Genomic DNA, 20,647 nt, shown 5'->3' with positions numbered 1-20,647 from the left:
ATATTTTTGAAATAACCTTTAATGAAACACTGATAACAACAACAGCTTCAGTAGAGAGAATTATCTTTAATGACTAAAATGACAATAAACTTTAAGCCTAATAGAATTCATTGTTTATAGTGATTTGATACAGATGTGTCCATTTTAGATTCTGTGTTTGATATGAGATTTAAATTTGCACCCTGAACACCAGGATGACTGAGTTTGAGTAGTTTGGGTAGAAAGACTGTAATAAAGCTGATCAGCTCATATGCTGAGCCTTACTTGGTTGATTGTTCTATTTCCTTCATATAGACTCTATAAATACATGAACTATAAATTTAATTCAGCAGTTTAGGCGATTGAGGAGAGAAGATTGAGAAGATTGAGGGTCCTAGGGAATTGTCAACTCCCCAAGGAGAAATTTTGATTTTATGCTAAGAAAATCATTTTTTCTGTTCTCCTCAAGGAAGTTATTTTAATGCTGCGATACAAAAATGTTGAAGATAAGATTAACTAATATGAGGAGAAGGGTCTGTTTCACCTTGAAGGCCACACCATTCTCTGCATGATGGTGTTTGTAGACCAAACATAGCTTCTTCCCATAACAAACCACATTCTTTCTCAAGGTTTATTCATAACATGTTACTGTTAACCAGAGTGTCTAATTTGTTTTGACTCTGACTACTTTTCCTGATCCTGACTGTAGGAAACCAACCACATGAATGCCCCAAGCTGCATTACCACATCACACCACAAGATGGAGACACAACAGTCACCTGCAATGCCTCTAATGTTGTCAGTGAGATGTCAGCATCAGAAACATTGAGGTGTAGAAACACTGACAGCCTCTCTAACAAAGGTATGTTCAGAAACATGAATCCTTGTGGTTCAATGAACACATTATGTTTGACATGCTGGTGAATCAAGAGCCTGTTGGTAAATAAATATACATCAGTTTGATCAAGTATAGAATATGAAGTTCGGGACGGAACTGAGAATAATGAAGTTAACAAGCAATGAGGATCTAAGATTAAGGGATATAATGAAAATGATTTAGATCTTAAATGTTGGATATAATGGAGGCTGCAGTAAAAGTTGAACTGAATGTAAACTTGTGACTCCAGATGAAGGTCTGGCCCACTGTCGCCTACAGAGGCGATTCTAGAGTCTGTGGGGGCCCAAAGCAAAAAATCCCAGGGGGCCCTACTGACCAGTGTTCATCACCATTATGTTAGGCTATAAATAATCTGACACCAATGAAAAATGTATTAAATAAAACCTTTTTTTTTATTCCAAATGTTCTAAACATGAACAACCTTGTTATTTTGGAAAATATAAAAGAATAAAAGTAAAGAATAAGCTAATAAATTAAAATAAATGTATAATAAAATAAAAGAAAACAGTAAATTACTTTAAAAACCCAATATAAACTTTGTACAAAATATAAAGTATAGTACGTGTCGTGAAATTATTGGTGTCCTATACTGCTTCCAGAATTGCTGCTTACGGGCCTTCTCTTGTGCAAATGCAGACACTAAGTCCTCCAGATCCAAAGACCTTTGCACACTATATTCTATGGAAATAAGCGCCAGTCCTTAAAGTCTCTCTTGAGACATGGAAAATGAATCATTTTCCGTCAGCTTAGTTACATAATTGCTTTCCAATTTACTGAACGATAGGCCTACAACGTCACCCATTCGCTAGGCCACGTTCATTTTCATTAAGGGAAGTCATCCACCTGGGCTGGGCTGGGCTGGATTTTGACTGGCCAAAGCCAATGTCAATCAACATTCCATCCAATCGGAATTTTTATATGCAGTTGTGCATCTCCTCAGTCACTATAGCGTTGCCACTTCATGCTCGCCTGTTGCTGTTTATCTACCGGGTGTTCAGTAGCTGGCTCTCGGGGGCCCCCCAGCGGCTCGGGGCTCCAAGCAGTTGCTTGGTTTGCCTGTTGACAAGGTGCGCCTCTGGTCGCCTAATGCTTTTAACTCTCCCTCTACATTGTTGCAGGTCATGATGTGGTTTAGTTTATTTTTTGGAGTTCTCGTAATTCTTTTCTTCTTTTCAGATGTATGTTTTGAGTACGTTTGACGTTTTTATTTCTAAATATGATCTTATTTTGAAATAGATTTTTGTTGCTAATAAGCATCTTTATTCACTCCAGGCTCCAACATCCTGCAGCAGTCGACCAGGATGAGAGTCAGCAGCATCCCCACTCCTCACCTGCTGCTGGTCAGGTTTCTATCTTGCTCATTTTTAGTCTTTGTGATCAAGAACATGAAGGAAAGCTATAAACACTCATGAATGAGATGAGTAACAGTTTACTTCTTCAATATGACAGATGATGCTTCAGAGTATGAACCCATGAGAGGCTCTACAGATGCTGAACAAGGTGCAGTACGAGCTGCTGATGCATTCAAAACACTCTAAGCTGTGAATAAAGATGCTGTATGTTTATTTTAGGGGAACCTTCAGCAGAATACGTCCTTCCTCAACAAGCTGCTATCAAGGATCAGGACAACTTTGATGAGAACTAATAGACAGGAAGGTCGTCTTCATGCATCTTCTCTGATTCTAAGAAGTGATTAAAGGATTATCTTGTGTCAGTTCTTGTTTAAAGATGTTATTAAACTTGGTTCTATCTTTCGAATGTATTCATGTGTGTTGGGGGGGTCAGAAGAAAAAAAAAAGCATTTGCTTATTTGCACCCTTGTATAAAGATTTAGGTTTAAAGCTGAATTAGAAGGACTTAGACAGTTTTTGAACCCCCCCTTCTATCCAGCTGGTTGGTCAGTCTGTCACTACCTGATCAGCATAAGTGGTGCCTCAATAACATGTTGAAATCACTGTAAAATTAAGTCAGACGTTTCCTTTTCTTTACCAAAATGAAAAAAACTGCAAATATGTTTAATTCAACAAACTGTGGCAGCCTGTCAAGGTCATTGTTTCTCTTTCTGATCCCAATGACACTCAGACAGATGCTGTCACTTCACCTTTCCAAACATCCAGGACTCAAAAAAATATTTTCAATGAAAGTAGAATCTCCACTTTATATCAGTGTTATATAGATGATATTACAGTTGTTTAGTTTCTAGTTTTCTAAACTAAGTTTGGTTCAACAATTTAACAACAAAAATAGTTTAACACTTTATTTACTTTTCATATGACCTCAGTCCCTCCTCAGAGAGGTGGAGAGACTCCTGTGGCTTTATGTTACGTTGTCAAAGGTGACAGCAGCTGAGCGAAGTTTCTCCAGCCTTCTTCAAATACAAACCTCCATGTCCCAACAAATGTCAGAGCCATGTCTAACTCAGCAGCTTCTGTTTTGTTAGCGAGCGAAGGGAAGCTAACTGTTGAAAAATCTCAGGGGAAAATGTATTAAACTGATTAAGACAGGCTAATGTTTCCCAGATTCACTACAAACTTCCAAGCAGATTGAGAAGTTGATTGAGAGAATGCCATGGAGAACTGCAGAGGTCCTGAAGAAGAGGGGTCAACACTGCAAATATTGACCCACTGCATTAACTCATTCTAACTGTCATTAAAAGCTTTTGTTACTCAGAATATGATTGCAATAGTATTTCTGTATGTGATGACAACATCTGACATACACACATGAAAACCAGAGTGCAGCAGATCATGTGAAAATATAATATTTGTGTCATTCTCAATACTTCTGGCCATGACTGTACACCGTTGCACGCAGTTATAGCTCACACTGTACGACCTATGTATCACAATGCATGTTCTATGTATCTATGCAACACGACGCTCTGCTCACACTGTACGTCTAAAAACCATGTCTGACTCAGCTCCATAATGAGATGGCGTTACTCTCTAAATGAAGCCAAACCAGAAGAAGAGGAAAATGGAGCTCACTAGAGTGAAATGCACTGCCTTTGTAATTTGTGCAGTCCTGTGATGAAAGCCCTAAAAAGAAAAGGCGCCGACGTATTTAGACAAAGACATGGCTGAGCAAACGTGGCTACTACCGTCTGTCAATTTTACAGAAAAACTCCAATTTCACTCACACCCCCTTTGTCTTTTGTCACATAGGGGAATGGCAGCCTAGAAAGAGTTACCGTATTTACGGGACTATAAGACGCATATAAACGTCTTTTTTTTCCCTCAAAATGTGCGGTGCGGGCCCCTATGGTGTGTTTGGTTACCCTTGGCGGACGTTTTTGAGACCACCCATGAAAAGGGAAAAAGGGGGAGGTGGGGGGGCTTTTGGATTGGGGGTTTTAAAAAAAGAATGGTAGGGTTGTTTTTTCAGAACCCCTTCATTCCTTATTGGAGATGATGAAAGAGGGGGCTGCCCTTTGCATGAAAAGTGAGTTTTTCCCGTTCCCCGTAAAAACCCCTTTAAAACCCCCCGCAGATCTCCCGGGAATTTTGGGGGGGGGTCAATTTTTCCGACAATTTGGGGCCCCGCCCCTTGTCGCGGTTTGTCGTGCCCAAATTGTCGGAAACGGACTCTGCGTATGTGGAGACCCGATCAGCTGTACTAATGGCCCAAATTTTAATATAATGCAGCAAACCCCCGGGGCGGCCCTGGCCGGGTCTGGCTTAAATTAAACCTTCTCAGTTTTTGGGCTAAAACCCCACTATTCTCAAAAAAAAATTTGAAAAAATCGATCGGGGTTTGGGCCCAAGGAAAAACCCAAAAAAACGGGGCCCCAACCGGCCGGGGACTTTAATTTTTTACTGGTATTGGAAACAAAAAAACAACCCCTTTTTTTTAAAACAAGTAAAAGTCGCTTTTTGGATTGGTTGGGCATAAAATTTTTAAAATTTTACATAAAAAATTACATTTTTAATTTTTTATTCATATATAAAAATATATTATTTTTTTTATTATTTCATAAAATTTATTCATTCTTTATTTTTAAAATTAAAATTCATATGGGTAGGGGATTTTTTTTTACCCTTTAACAAAAACCTACAAAAATTTTATTATGTGACCATCAAGGACATGAATAAATTTTTTTAACAAAAAAATGAAAAATTTGGGCAGGAAGCTGTTTATGCAAAGAAAAAAGTTTTAATTGAAACACACCAACTATATACAAAGCGATCCAAACACATGCGTTTCTAAAAATTAAAAGTCCGTGAAGGGGTTCCGTTTGCTTCCTCGGGGTTGGGGGTTTTAACGGGAAAAGGCTTTCCCCCTCCGGGCAGGTCCAAATGTGCAGACGCCTACTTTCTTTGGCCCCTTGTACAAAAGGCTCGCTTCTAACCGGGACTGCAGTTTAACACAGGTTTTCAGAGGGATGGGGCCCGGGAAAAATGGCGGCGCCCCTTTACAATCCATCCAGAACACCCCCGAGGAAGGGGACTTCCGGGATTTCCCATTCCTCATTGCTAGCACACTTTTCCCTTGCTTTAAAACCCCAGCTAAAAAAAAAAAACAAGGGAATCAGGGGGAAACGGGGTTAGGGGAACACAACACATCTTTTAAATTTGCCCCCTTAAAAAATTAGTCCCCAAAAAAAAGTCTTACCCCCTCTTTCTTTCGGGGCCCGATTTCCGAGAAAGATTCCCTTCCGGCACGGCAGCTGTTGGCTGGCTGGTAAAAATCTGGGGCTCCTGCGTACCGTCTAAAAAATTACGTATACGGGAAAGGCGGGGAAAAAAAATTAAATGGAGTGGTATAAATAAAAAAATAAAAAACCGCAAGTCCAGTAACAAGGAAGGGAAAAAAAAAACATTAAAAAAAAGGGTCACTTCCCAACAAATTGTCTTTATCAACATCTTTGCAAATTTGGACTTGCTTATGGCCCCGGGGAAAATGGGAAAGGTCTTTTGAAAACAAAATTTTAAAGTATGATCGGTATCCCCCCCCTTTATCCTTGCCTTTTTACCGGGGGCCAGAAAAAAAAGGGCATATTCTTTAAACTTACCCTTGCCCCTTTAAATAGGGGCCTTGAAATTTTAGTCCCCGGGAGTTGTGAAGAGGGCGTTCTGCTTTCCTTTGTAAATCAAAAAAAGGGCATTTTAAAAAAGGGCTTGTTCTTGAAAAAGGTTTTACTAAGGAAAAAGGCTAATGGGCTAGGCGCTATTACCCAATAGCTTAGGTAGGCGGGTTTTTTGGCCTGGGGCAGGCGAAATTTCAAAATATAAAAACCGCTACCCATCCCCTTTTTTGAGTTCGTCTTGTTCAAATGCGAGTCGCCATCGGTCCAAAGGGAGGAGTTTTTTACCCCGAAACCCCCCATTCTCCGCTCCAGCCCGCCTGCAAAAAGGGGCAAAGCACCATCCTCCACTGTGGTTTCCAAAGCCGCCCCCGCTATGAGTTTTTTGGGACCCTACAGAGAAATGCCCGAGATGAACCGGGAATTTTCCCTGGGATAAAATAAAAATAATTAAAAAAATCATTCTTTTTTTTTTTTTAAAATTTAAAGGCCTTAATTTGGGCACTAAAATTATTTAAATATTTTTTATCGAAGTTTTTATAATCTTTTAATAAAAAATGTTTATAAAAAAAAAATTTCGTCAGATATATTACATCGCTTTCCAAAGGGCAGAAAAAGCTAGAGGGTATATATATACGTATTATATGGGGTGTGTGTGTGTGTGTTTACATACATACCCGGAAATCTTTGGGAACTCTGTTCAGGGTCCTTCATATTTCAAAGTACACTAAAAACTTGTGGGGGGGGGGGGGGTTTAAAAATTGGGTTCCCTTTTTTGGGTGGCCCCTTTAAAAAAATTTCTAAATGCTTTAAATTTGCATTAAATTAAGGTCACTCATTCCCGTATGAAAACCCCGTGGGGCGGGTTTTAATTTTTAAAATGACATATTAAAAAAAAACCCACCATCATCCAGCATGTTTTTCATTTTTTGCCCAAAAAATATATATATATTTTTGTTAATTTTTGTAACGGGGGGTAAGGTAATTTTAAAACTTTTTTTTTTTTAAGGGAAATTGTTTTCTTACTCCCCAAACTCAGGGGGATTTTCTTTTATTCCTTTTTAATAAGAAATTTTTTTTGAATGGGGTTTGATTAAAGGGTTTAAGGGCCCTTTTGGGATAAAAAAAAAAATATTTTGGGTGGGGATTGAGAAAACTGCTTCCTCGTTGGTGAATAACCCCAAAAGTTTTGGGTCCAATCATTTTTAAAAAAACGGTGTTAGTTTTTTTTTTTTTATAAAAATAATAAAAAATTGTTGGGGTATAAAAATTTTTTTTGTCAAACCCATCTGTTGTGTAAAATTTTAAATTTTAAAGAACCGGAATTTTTTCGATGTTCTTTTTCCTGTTTTGGGGCCATTGCAATTTTCGGAACTTGACCTGGCCGGACCCTTAAAGACCACCGTGTAACCCCAAAATTTTTCTTTGGCTACTTCCAACAGGATAATGCGCCCCTGTTTATTTAAAAATAAATCATTCAGACTCCAAATTTTTTTGAAACTTTTTCCACTTAAGTAATTTTGAAATTTTGGGATTTTTGACCAGACACATTTTATTTTTTATCTTTAAAAGCAATTTTTTTTTTAATTATGCTCTAAAGGGATTGCTCTGTCAGGCTAAAGAATTTTGTTTTTTGGGCTCTATATTTTTTTTTTTTTAAATAAAACAAAATTTAAAACTAAAAAAGTAAGAGGGGTTTAAATGAGCCTTTATCTCTTGTATTCTTTAAACCCTTTTAGAAAATTTTCAAATTGGTTAAAAAACCCCTCCTTTGGGGGGAACCGGGCCCCCAAAGAGATCCAAGGCCCAATTTTTGACAATTTACGGGGGTTTTTTGGGGGAAGCCTGGGAAAAAAGGTCCTTTAAACCTTGGGCCGCTAACCTGAAGTTCCAAAGGGCAATTACAGTGCCCCCATATTGACGAAAATCCCACTTTTCATGCAGTGTGGGGGAGGTGAATGTAAGGAGACCAGGTGGTTTTTTTCTACTCATCACCATCGCTGTTAATCTGTGATTCCATGCGTGCCCATCTCACAGCCGATGTGAAAAACATGGTGAAACAAATGAACGCTGTGCTTGCTGCTATTCCAGGAGGTCTGACAAAGGAACTTCAACCTCTCGACATCGGTGTGAACCGGCCGTTCAAAGTAATGCTGCCTTCACACCGGACGCAGCAAGAGCAGCAAAATCGCGTCTGCTGCTTCATTTTTGCTGCTTGTACCAGTTAGTTCTGATGCGCGGCTGAAGCAGCTTTGCTGCTCTGGCTGCAACCCCCCGCCTGCCCAATCCGGTTATCCTTTAAGAGGCTGCTTGTTCTTGTTTACTGTCTGAACAATGTATGGCCTTCAATAACACCTAGAAATTGAGACAGAGCAAAATAGAATGACATGATTATTAGTGTTCAGATGTTTATTTGTCAGAATATGTGACTGAATTATATTTTAAAATGTCCTCTTAAAGGTGATCTTTATCTTACCTGTTTTTTCAAGCTATCTCTCTACTCTCTCTCTCTCTCTCTCTCTCTCTCTCTCTCTAGCTCTGTGTAGATGAGCATGTTGCAGCTGTATACAGTATACTGTAAAGACCCAGATGAACGAGAAAATGTCATGAGTTTGTGCTATTTTTACTGTTTCCAAGATAAGGTAGTGCAGCCATAAACTGATGTCAAATCAAAGTAACAAGCTATGGGCTGATAAACTAATAAAGTGTCTTCAAGAAGATCTTACCAAAAGTAGTCTCAAATGAACGGTAACATGTCCACTTCAAAAATGATAATTGACAAAATATTAGATTATGGGATTAAACATAGCTGGATGACTAAATTAAAAAAGGGCTTCTGATATCCATCCATCTTCTGCCACTTATCCGGGGTGGGGTCGTGGGGGTAGCAGCTTCAGTAGGGAGGCCCAGACGTCCCTCTCCCCAGCCACTTAGGCCAGCTCCTCTGGGGGAATCCCAAGGCGCTCCCAGGCCAGCCTTGGGATGGTAAGTCTTTAGATTAGCAGACATAACTTGGGGTTCCTGTTTTGTTTTTTGCTTTTGTTTAGTTTTATTAAGGTAGGAAAGGAGTAAAAAGGCTTAGTTTAGAATTTTAATTTAAAACTTTTGTGGTTTACTTTAAGCAGAAATCTTTAAGGCGAGCATTTTTGTCCTGGGGTTCGCCGGGTTCGGGGGTGACCCTGAAAATTTTTTGCTGTGTTGTTGGTTCTGAAGTGAGCAGAGTTTTATACATCTGAAGACAGAGAAATTGCTCAGAGTGATTTCGTTTTATGTTTTTTCTTGCAAATGTGTACATCAGAATATAAGAAAAATAATAAAAAAAAGTAAGTTGTGCATTCTGCTGTGGGTAGCAGTTAAAATTCTGATTGAAGGTCCTGCTCAGACACCTTCAAAAATTAGAAGGGGGGACTCATGGACTGATGGAGTAAGAACTCCAGGGACGCTTTAAAGACCTGCTTGGGTAGATTCAGTTGTGGTGAACTGAAAACTTAAAAATTGGGATGTAGAAGGGGCCATGGAAACCATAGGTGGTGTGAAAACTTATTTTGATGTCTAACAGGAGCAAATAAATCTTAGGTTTCTAAAAATGTGCACATGTAGTTTAACAAGGATCCTAAAATTAGGCTGAAAAGCCCTGGTGCAGAGGTCTTAAGACCGGATTGGTGAAGAAATTATGATTATTTGTTGAAATTGGGAAAATTCCACTATGAAGATCGATCAAAATTGATACTGATGGATTAAACAAACTTTATGTGGCCAATGTTTGTCTGTTTGTCCTATATGTGGAATGCATGTGAAGTAGAAAGTGTATGGTGCATTTTGAAATGATCTAGAATAGTTTTTAATGTAACATTAATATGATTTGAATTTTTACAGGATTTAGAAGGAGCTCTTGGGATATAACAGAAGGGTAAATGGTAAATGGCCTGTACTTATATAGCTCTTTTTCAAGTCAGGAGACTCGACCAAAGCGCTTTACACTACATTCAGTCATTAACCCATTCACGCACACACTCACACACTGATGGTGGCAAGCTACGCTGTAGCCACAGCTGCCCTGGGGCTCACTGACAGCCATTAAGAGCAGTCATTCTGACAGAGGCATTAAATGAATGACATGATGAACCTACGACTTTTTGGAGAAATCGGAGACACCACGGGGGTTTTGTTGTCTTACATGTTTTTCATTGTTTGTGTCTGTATGTGTGTCTTTTTCTGTTTGTTTACTAACATTTTAGCCTTAAAAGGAATAAAAAAAAGACGTGGCACGCATGTTAATTTTGTTTGAATAGCACTGACTACACTACGGATGGAGATGTTTCAAAATGAACAATGGACTTTTCGTTTGGATAGACACTGGACTTACAAATCTTAAGTCAGAACAAAACAAATTTTTCACTATAGCTCAGTCTGGGGGAGCTTCATTGACACAGAGAGTCATGTGAGTCACAAAAGAACAGTAAAGATTAATTAAAAAGAAAAATAGCTGTAACCTGAACTGAGGCTCTGGTCACAAACTCAGATGATCACTGAGTCGACCACAGAGTTCACATCAGACTACGATGACATCACAAGGCCCCGGAAGTCTCTTGCAACACAGTTTCCCCAAGAGGGCCTCTTAACTACATCTAACCCTTTCTAAGTAATTTTGACAAATTATGCCAGTAAGAGATAAAAGATTGAGCAACTGATCATTTGATGAAAGCAACACGCAAAGAAAGTCTGCATGTTAAACAGTGATTATATCTCTGCTCTATAGATAATTAACCAAAAAAAAAGCAATTTCAACAGAATCTTCAGTACCAATGAGCATAAGCCACTTGGCCTCTCTTATTGAGGCCTGTATGTATTTCACAAAGAACAAACCTGCAGCCCATTTTTTCCAGCTGAAAGAGCTTGATAAGGTATTTGTGTGATGCATGCTGTACTTTTATATTTAGTGAGTTTCTTGTTCATGTGACCCTAAATATGCATTTATGTACTACATCTTTATAGCCAATTAATAACAAACCATACACATGTAGCCCTCTCATTCAGTTCCTGGATCTTTGCAACAACCGATATGAATACACTGCTTATATCTAATCACTTTTGTGCATGGGAGAGGAATGAGTGATTGCTAAAAAATAAAATATAACTGTGAATATGTACCAGAGTATGATTGTAGAGGCCCAGTTAACTTAGACAGCTGAACTGAATGTGTCAGCTTTCCCTCCCATGCTTGAAATGTTTCACAGTGAAATGTCAACATCACTGCTAAAGAACTCTCTTATACATCAATAAACTCTCAGAATATCCCAAATGTATATATATAAAAAAACAACAAATTAAAGAAATAAATTAAATTCAAAACAAAACAAATTTATAAAACCCAGAATTTTATAGCTCAGTCTAATGGTGCACTGTTCGGTGGCGCACTGCTGGAGCTCATATTTCTTAGAAGAATTGGTTGTACTCACAGTCCCTTTGGAAAATGGAAAAACATAGAGTTGGAGTCCATTTGGACCCCAAGTACCACAGCCAGGAGAAGAAGAAGAAGAAAAAAACTTTGCCTGTGCAAAAGAGGGAAGGAACAACAATCACAGGCGGCGGCAAGTCCTGAACACCTCTATTGCTGTAGCAGAAGTGGCAATGTCCAAAGCACACTAAGTCAAAATAACAAAAAATAAATAAATAAAACACTTTTCGACATCCACAATAGCTATACTCACTCAGAAACTTGTAAATAAAACCCTGCTGTCCTACATGGAGCCTGACGCAAGTCTCCCCCTGCTCCTGTGAAATTGCATGTTAGTCAACTAACTTCTTTCCACATGATGAAAGTAATAGCTAACTTAGCAACACAAACAACCAATAACCAGGGCGGCCAACTTTTCACATAACCTTGTGGTGAGATTTTGAAAGATTATGGACAGGCAACCCTTGTCAGGGTTTGATTGAAAGCCTATAGGTGCAGCTATAGTTTGTAGGTTTTCAGAGAATTTAAATAAAAAAAAGGGGTTAAAATGTGGAATATTTGATATCACAGTAAATTTAACTACCGTATTTTCACGACCATTGGGCGCACCGTACTAAAAGGCTCAGTCTCAGTTATGTGTGCCATTTCTGTATTTAACACACACATAAGGCGCACCAGACTATAGGGCGCGGGATTTATATACCGGTACATGTCCTCTACTACGTTTAAATACCTCTACTGCGTATTTAAAAATAGAGCAGGAGCAAAATATGTTTGTGCTTCATTCATGTATTATTACAAAGTATTAATCAAACCTGGGAGCTGGCCGTGAGACAGACACAGCGCTGATGACACAGAGCGCTGTGATCACTCCTCTGAAACAGTTTATTGACACATAAATTAACTTAAAATGCAGAAATCTGCCGGCAGAATATGTTCGCTTTTATTATCCTGGTGCCTGCAGTTTATTTTATTTGATTTGATTTTGAGATGGAAGGCATAAAATTATAAGAATTAAATGCTCAAATTAAAAGATGAAGTAAAATAGTCGTTATTTTCTGAACGGTTATTGTACATTCCACTTTTGGACAATCATCAATACTTTTGACTGAGAGGGAAACTCATGGTGCGAAAAAATGTCCAAAGGGGTCATAAAAGGTTGGGAAAGTCTCCATTGAGTTCAATCCTCTTCACTGTTTACTTTTAAAGTTCATCTTAAACCTATTTTTATTCTTTGACTTTGAACATAGCATGAAACTCTCTCTGTTTTTCGGTTGGTTTCATTGTTTTTTTTATTTTGTTTAATTTGTTTTAGTCTATTTTACATATTTGTTTTATTCCTTTAAACTTCTATGTTGTGTTTATACAGTTTTAACTTTACCTGATATGTACACTACTTTCTGGCAGTTGTGGTTGTTTTAAAGGGCTTTATGAATAAAGTTGAATTGCTTAACCAGTGAAAACTTTGCACAAAGAAAACAATCTTTGTAAAATTATCTTTGAGGACTCATTAGCTGGCCAGTTTCACTAAGACTTTGGAAATGATGTCGTCTATACCCATACGCCACCACTAGTCACATGACTGAATCAGGATGTTCAGTGGACATCACTTTGGGACCTCATGAGGGAAAAGTCAATATTAAACCTGAAATAATAACTTCTCTTAATGTCACAGTGGGTCCTTATGGGTTAAGGGGAAAACTGCACTCTGGGTCATTTGACCCATTCAATGTCAAATCTGACCCTCTCAAATTAGAAAGGCTATTTTTTAAGAAGGGTACCCTGCATAGAGCAAAAGTATGAACCAAGTGCTCTATGTTGATCTGAAAAATAACTTAATATATCTCAAAGTGAGCTAATACTTGGGTCAAAGGTTACACAGTGTTGCTTTAAAGAGAACAGTTGGATCAAAGTTCTTCTTTTTCAGAGCATGCTGCCACATAGCAGGTTTAAAGGCATTGTAAATACCGCCTGAAGTTAAAGAGTTTTATATCAAGACAAGGTAACAAACCAACATGACAAAAATATTTTAATAAAAAAAGGGCAATACAGTCTACATGAGACCCGGACCTGAAGAACTATCTGATTTAAAACAGAGAAAGTCACAGGCTTACACTGCTAACGAACAGCAAAGCATGAGGAAGATGATGAAGATCTTTATCCTGACGGCAGTTTGAGAATCCGAGAGCAGGAAACCTTAAAATTAATTATAGGAGTTTTAAAGCGAGATAGAGACATGAAGTCTGTACTTCTTCAACTTGCAGCTATTTTGAACTGATGTCTGAGTGAGCAAATAATTCTATTTAAGCAGAGCTCTGCCGTTAGTTTACAGTGGAGCAAGATAGTCTAAAATATCTTAGTCAGTGGAGCTAAAACAGTTTAAAGGGTCTGCAAGATTTATTTCACAGAACAGCTTCAGGTTCAGAAAATAATCATGAAAATTTTTTTCAAAAGCTCTGAGGTTAAAGACCAACAACATGCACAATTCATGCAGTGGAAAAACTTTTTTAATGTCTGATATAATATTTGAAAACATGACAGGCAGATGAACTGATAATTATCCTAGAAACTGTTTGTTTTTAACATTTCCTGTTAAAATGCAGTTTCAGCCATTGACACGTGATCAAGTAGAAACATACACTATATTGCCAAAAGTATTTGCTCACCCATCCAAATTATTGGAATCAGGTGTTCCAATCACTTCCATGGCCACAGGTGTATAAATTCAAGCACCTAGGCATGCAGACTGTTTTTACAAACATTTGTGAAAGAATGGGTCGCTCTCAGGAGCTCAGTGAATTCCAGCGTGGAACTGTGATAGGATGCCACCTGTGCAACAAATCCAGTCGTGAAATTTCCTCGCTCCTAAATATTCCACAGTCAACTGTCAGCTGTATTATAAGAAAATGGAAGTGTTTGGGAACGACAGCAACTCAGCCACGAAGTGGTAGGCCACGTAAACTGACGGAGCGGGGTCAGCGGATGCTGACGCGCATAGTGCGAAGAGGTCGCCAACTTTCTGCAGAGTCAATCACTACAGACCTCCAAACTTCATGTGGCCTTCAGATTAGCTCAAGAACAGTGCGCAGAGAGCTTCATGGAATGGGTTTCCATGGTTGAGCAGCTGCATCCAAGCCATACATCACCAAGTGCAATGCAAAGCGTCGGATGCGGTGGTGTAAAGCACGCCGCCACTGGACTCTAGAGCAGTGGAGACGCGTTCTCTGGAGTGACGAATCGCGCTTCTCCATCTGGCAATCTGATGGACGGGTCTGGGTTTGGCGGTTGCCAGGAGAACGGTACTTGTCTGACTGCATTGTGCCAAGTGTAAAGTTTGGTGGAGGGGGGATTATGGTGTGGGGTTGTTTTTCAGGAGCTGGGCTTGGCCCCTTAGTTCCAGTGAAAGGAACTCTGAATGCTTCAGCATACCAAGACATTTTGGACAATTCCATGCTCCCAACTTTGTGGGAACAGTTTGGAGCTGGCCCCTTCCTCTTCCAACATGACTGTGCACCAGTGCACAAAGCAAGGTCCATAAAGACATGGATGACAGAGTCTGGTGTGGATGAACTTGACTGGCCTGCACAGAGTCCTGACCTCAACCCGATAGAACACCTTTGGGATGAATTAGAGCGGAGACTGAGAGCCAGGCCTTCTCGTCCAACATCAGTGTGCGACCTCACAAATGCGCTTCTGGAAGAATGGTCAAAAATTCCCATAAACACACTCCTAAACCTTGTGGACAGCCTTCCCAGAAGAGTTGAAGCTGTTCTAGCTGCAAAGGGTGGACCGACGTCATATTGAACCCTATGGATTAGGAACGGGATGTCACTTAAGCTCATATGTGAGTCAAGGCAGGTGAGCAAATACTTTTGGCAATATAGTGTATCTGAGGAGCCACACAGGGGCTGAACCATTTTATTAAATTTAAAGATGGGTCACACTTTGCTCTGTGTGCTGGGCTTATTGGGTAAGTACATTACTTTATCCCTTTGAATTGTTGAGATAATAGATCATCTTTAAAGTCTGAAAAAAAGAAAACTGCTGCTTTGAAATAATCATGTTTAATACCTTCACAGTTTGGTCCTGGTAAATTTGAACATATCAAGAATTCCTTCATAATAAGAGTCTAGTCTTTTCGGCCTTTTAATTTATTTCAAATGCATATAAAGTCCAGAATTTATATTTGCCCATATAACAATTATGTAGCAGGAAGAATAAACTGTTTGAGATTCTAATCAAAAATCTAACATTGGTTCGTCCATATCGGTTGTTTCTGTTGGGGCCGCTCGGGCCCCCGCGTGCCGGCGGTGCGCTGTCGGTGGGGTTCCTGTTCGGCGGGCTTGTTTGTCTCCTGGGAGGGCAGGCATGTTGATTTTTCTGGGGAGGAGCGTCTGGGTGGAGGGGTCCTCTCGGTGTGGCGGTGGGTGTTGGACACTGGCTTGTTTGCGGCCGTTCTTCTTCAATGAGGGGGAAATTTTTAATTTTTGTTTTGTGTGTGGGGGGGGGTGTGAGCGGGGGAAAACGGAGCTTGGAATGGGGCTAAGGATTTGTGTTTTGCTGTGTTGTGTGGCTTTCTTCTTCGGATTGGTGTTGTGGGACCAGTGTCGTGGGGGAGTCGTTCGGTGTCGGGGTGGGGGTGCTGGTGCCGGCGCCAGGGGTTTTTGGGCATTGCCCGGCCGTACTGCTGGGTGGGTCTGGGGTGGGGCGCGTTGCCCTCGGGCGGGGGCCCTGGTGGGGTTTCGGGGGTTCGGGTTCTGTGGGGAGTACTGCTTGGGGTCTGGGCCGGTGTACGCCCGGCTTTCTGCCCCTGCCTCTGGTGTGACGGGGTGCCTCGGGGCCTGTTGGGCTGGACATTAACACCTATGGCAGATGCTTACCCCTTCAGGGGTTTGCACTCTGTAAGTGGGGAAAGGGCTTCGGTTCTGGCTCCCTGTCTCGGTCCTGGTCCGTGCTGTCCCATGGTGGGGCTTTGTCCGGGGTGAGGGCTCTGCGTGTTGCGCGTGGACTGGCCGGCTGGACTTATTTATTTTTTTTTTGTTATTATTAACATTCATTTTTTTTTCTTTTTTTTATTATTATTTATTTTAATTATTTTTTTATTTTTTTATTTTTATTTTGTTATTTATTTATTAAATTTTTTAAATTTTTTTGGGATGGACAGGATGGGGGGAGGGTGGTGGTGTCAGCTCTATGCCCGGCTGGCGAGTGGGTCCTGCTGCCGGTCCCATGCCCCCGGGCTACGGTGGTGAAACTGGTGGGGCCCCCCTCTCTGGAGGGGCTCTCGGGGAACAGGGGTGCCTATTGGAGTCAGCGGGGGAGCTGGCTCCCTGGGAGTGCACTGCAGTGAGCACCCCAGTCCTTTGCTCACCATCCACGAAATCCTCCCTCTGCCCGCTCCATCAATCTGCCACACATGTAGGTTTTTGGGGAGGGGGTCGTTACTGGAGGGCCCCACCTTCTGATGATGTCAACCACTCCAATTTTATTTTGCATTTTAGACACTTCCATCTACATCATTTTCACAACACACATCTATGTAGGGCATTTTCTGGGGGGTGGGGGTCAGGGCCACCTGGGGGGGCTTATTTTATGGGCCTCACCACGGTCAGCCTCCTCCATCCCCTCTCGCATCTAGACATTGAGGGTTCAGGGTTGTCGTAGGGGAGGGTGTGCTGGCACCGTCTATCTACTTGAGGGGGGGTGGACTGGGCCGGACACCCCCTCTTGGTACTCCCAGTTTTAATTACATGTGAGAGCAACAAGCAACAACACCACATTTGAGCAGGCGCAGGGAGGATCGGGGTCTTCTCACACCCCTGTTCTCCGGCTGCCGCCCGGAGTCTGGGGCCTGGAGGAAGAGTGAGCCACGTGGTCCGTGGTTTTGGCTGGGGCCGGCTGCGGGGCCTAGGTGGCCTGCTGGTGGCGGGGCTGTCGCCTCTGCTCTCCCCAAAGAAGGTTGGAAGGAGGGGCTTGAAGTGCCTGGTTGAAGTTTTTTTTTTTTTTGCCGGTTCTGGTTGGGTTAGGGTTAGGGGCTCTTGCTGGGGGTGGTCCGGTCCGTGTGTGGGGTGGGTGGCTGGGCTCGAAGCAGGAATGAGATGGGTTGGTGTGGCGTTTTTTTTTTTTCTTTTTCTCTCCCAGGTTGGGGTCTCAACTGCACCCTCTCCCAAATACATCAAGTCTTCACTAAGTGCGGAGCCCATTCCCCCCGTCCTGCTCTCCCTCCACTGGCTGGCATCGGGGCTCACCGGTGCACTGGTGGAGCTCGGTGGTCTAGGGGGCTGCTGGCTCATTCCTGGCGGCCTCTCCGCTAGCCCCAGCCAGCCGGGGCTTTGCTGGGGCCTGTCTCCTGTCTGGGGGTTGGGCGGGACTGGATCCGGGACTGGATCCACTTCGGGGTGGGGCTGGGTGTTGTTCGGGGATTTTCGGTGTCGGTGCCTTCACTTCGATGCCGGTTTCTGGGCGATGTTGGGGGGCCGGTGTGGATGGGCTGGCTGCGCTGATTGGGTATTCGGATGGGATTTCCCTCTTGGAGGCATGGTGGAGCTGCTTTGTTCCCGCTGATCGCGGTGGGTGTGGCTGCGGGGCGGGTGAGGGGTGGGTGGCTCTGGCCGGCCCGCGTCGGGGGGCCGGGGCGGCAGAGCTGCTCCGGCCGCGTGTCGGGGGCTGGTGCGGGCAGCAGGAGGGGGGCGGCAGACGCGGCTGTGCTGCTCTGGTTTCGTCTGGTGGGGGAGCGGCGTTGTTCGCTCCGCTCTGGCTTTGTGCTGCCCCTCGGGCTGCTGGGGGGAGTGATTGCGCCGGCTGCGGTCTGCTCTTCTTGTGGTCGGGTGCCGGGCGGCTTTTCTGATCTTGGATTGATTCTGTGCGCGGTGTGTTGCGTTGCGCAACTGCTACACTTGTGAAAGTAAAATCTGTTGGGCTCTTTTTGGCATCAAGACAATTATTCTTATTGCCACATTGCCAGACAAGACACTGTTAAAAAAAAAAATCTAACAATTATCTAAAAATTATTCTTTTTAACATCATCACCAGAGGGGCTGTAATCTGAGTTTTCCTCCATTCCATACGACTCTGACACATGCTGTTTATTTCTAGTCTGCTCCCTCACATTGGTAGATCAGACCCAGAGCCTCAATTGCAGTTCTAGAAGAAATTTTTCAAGGTGGGCCAGGGTGGGACATTTGATTTTTGAATGGAGGCAAAGGACAAAAAATAAAACAAAGACAAGCACACAAAAAGCTAATGGGGAAGAGCACTTAGTTTTTTAAACTTAGATCAGCGAAAAAGACAAGGTTGCATACTTCTGATCTAACAGAGGAAAACTGCCACTGTGTCTTACTATGGCAGAAGCTCAAACCCGACTGTAATTTCGAAATAGTTGTTAAAATAAATTGTCTTGGCAAAATAATTGATCTAAGGAACAAATCAGTACAATTTTACCTCCTTAAAACATGGGGAAATACACTTCAAGAAAAAACTGAGCTACTTACATCTAAAAACTTGCTTTGTGTGTTCTAAAGGAACATGACCCGTTCTATGGGGTTACTGGCCCCTGTTGGCCCCTGTCTAGAACCCCCATACAGAGCCTCTTGCCTATTAAACTTTGCTGCCAGAACCTCAGTCACTGAAACGGCAGAGCAGATGATTTTATGATTTTCTATGGGTGGGATTGAATATTTCAATCATATCCGTGTCAAGGTAATAAATTCTGTACATACCGTAAATCCTCTAATATGGGACGGGGCCTTTATTTCACTCAGATACATCTTGGTTCAGGCCATTATTGAAAGAAGGCCAAAATTAGAGGCAGGCTTCTATTTCTATTTGATCAAAACAGACTACCAGTGGAAAGAATAAAAACAAGATTTTGTGTCTCTTTGAACCTATAAAATACTAGGTTCATTTATTGAGAAAAAGTACAGTTACCATAACGGTATACAGAACATTATTCAGACATCTTCCAGCACCTGCAATTTTTCTGCACGGCAATAAAAAAAAAAAAAAAAAAAAAAGACACCGAATGGAATCGTGGCCAAACTGACTTGTGAAACAAGGCAGGCTAAGTGGAAGTGGGCCAAATGGTCTAACACTGTGGCAAAAAAAAAAAAAAAAAGATTTATGATGGGTTTTTTAACTGTGGTTTTGTTTCCTTTTGCTAATATCTCACAGAATGTCCTTATTTTTTTCAGGTCTCAGTTTCTTCCTCTGCTGTGGAAACAATCAGGGTAATCAAACATTCTTCTCTCTTTACTGATTCCTGGAGCTGGGAAGCTTGTCGGAATTCGTTATTTGATTCATTCATGATTCTCGTCTTCTGCTTCTGCATCATCATGTCACACAAGTAACACTTTTAGCAGAGAAACTCAGGCATCTCTCTACCTATATCCCATTTATTGAGATGGTGGTGGTAGAATTGATTTGATGAGAGAAATACTGACATGAACATCATTAGATGTAAACTTTGATGTTTGATTTATTCTTTTGGAGTTTGATTATCAAAAATATAAAGATGGATCAGAGGAAAAAAAGGTGTTTTATAAATGAAAGCAGATATTTACAATCAATGGAGGAAAGTTTACAGAGATATAAAGCATTTAATTTAGGTGATTGTAAACATTGCCTAGTTTCTTTTAGTAAAGATGATCAGATTTATTTTATTTGCTAAGTGATTAATGTCAATTTCCAGTTGGAAGTCCTGACCCAAGGTTTAACTTCATCATTGAGGATTTAATATGTAAATTCACTATTTTCACTTGATATCCTTTCATCATGATACAATCTCATTTATTTATCCTATCAGCTTATGTTTTTTTAAAATCATTTTTTGATAGTTGAAGGAAACAGGATTACTGAAGTGGGGTTGTTGAGTGTAAGGCCTCTTTGGGTTCTAGAAAGATAGAAGCATTTAGGCACTGAAGAAAAAGGAGAATTATCTGTAAAAAAAGAATGAACACACTTAAGTGTTTTATTATATTCTGTCTGTTTCATGTTGTAGTTCTAAGATGGTTAATGTATAAGACACATGTCTTTACTACTAGAAAAAAAAATTTTTTATTTGTCATAACAGAAATAAGGGCCTTCCTGACTGTTTCACCATCATGGCTGAGTCCTGGAGCCTCAGTTCGTCTGAGCTGTGAGCTTGATCATCAATCTACAGGATGGAGGTTCTTCTGGTATAAAGCTGTTCCTGATCTATCACAGGAGGACTACAGATATGAGCTGCTACCTGACAGCATCAATGGGACTGTAGAGAACTCCTACGTCATTCATGGACAGAGAGACACAGCAG

The 20,647-nt window shown here is 41.2% G+C and overlaps 1 protein-coding gene across 2 annotated transcripts in view; it reads left to right on the top strand.

The window, feature by feature from the left end:
• The first annotated feature begins 698 nt into the window (after window positions 1–698).
• The window catches only part of LOC119779422, a 180,391-nt gene continuing 160,442 nt past the window's right edge, over window positions 699–20,647 (top strand). For both annotated transcript variants that reach the window (XM_038279074.1, XM_038279075.1), the window contains exon 1: window positions 699–841. In XM_038279074.1, coding sequence (XP_038135002.1) covers window positions 787–841 — 55 coding nt within the window. In that variant the 5' untranslated portion in view covers window positions 699–786. The remainder of the gene's footprint in view (window positions 842–20,647) is intronic.

This window comes from Cyprinodon tularosa, unplaced genomic scaffold (assembly GCF_016077235.1).
Source record: "Cyprinodon tularosa strain WSP-4 unplaced genomic scaffold, ASM1607723v1 ctg1471, whole genome shotgun sequence".
NCBI lineage: Eukaryota > Metazoa > Chordata > Actinopteri > Cyprinodontiformes > Cyprinodontidae > Cyprinodon > Cyprinodon tularosa.
Note: the sequence above shows the minus strand (reverse complement) of the source record. Positions and strands in the feature narration are given on the sequence as shown.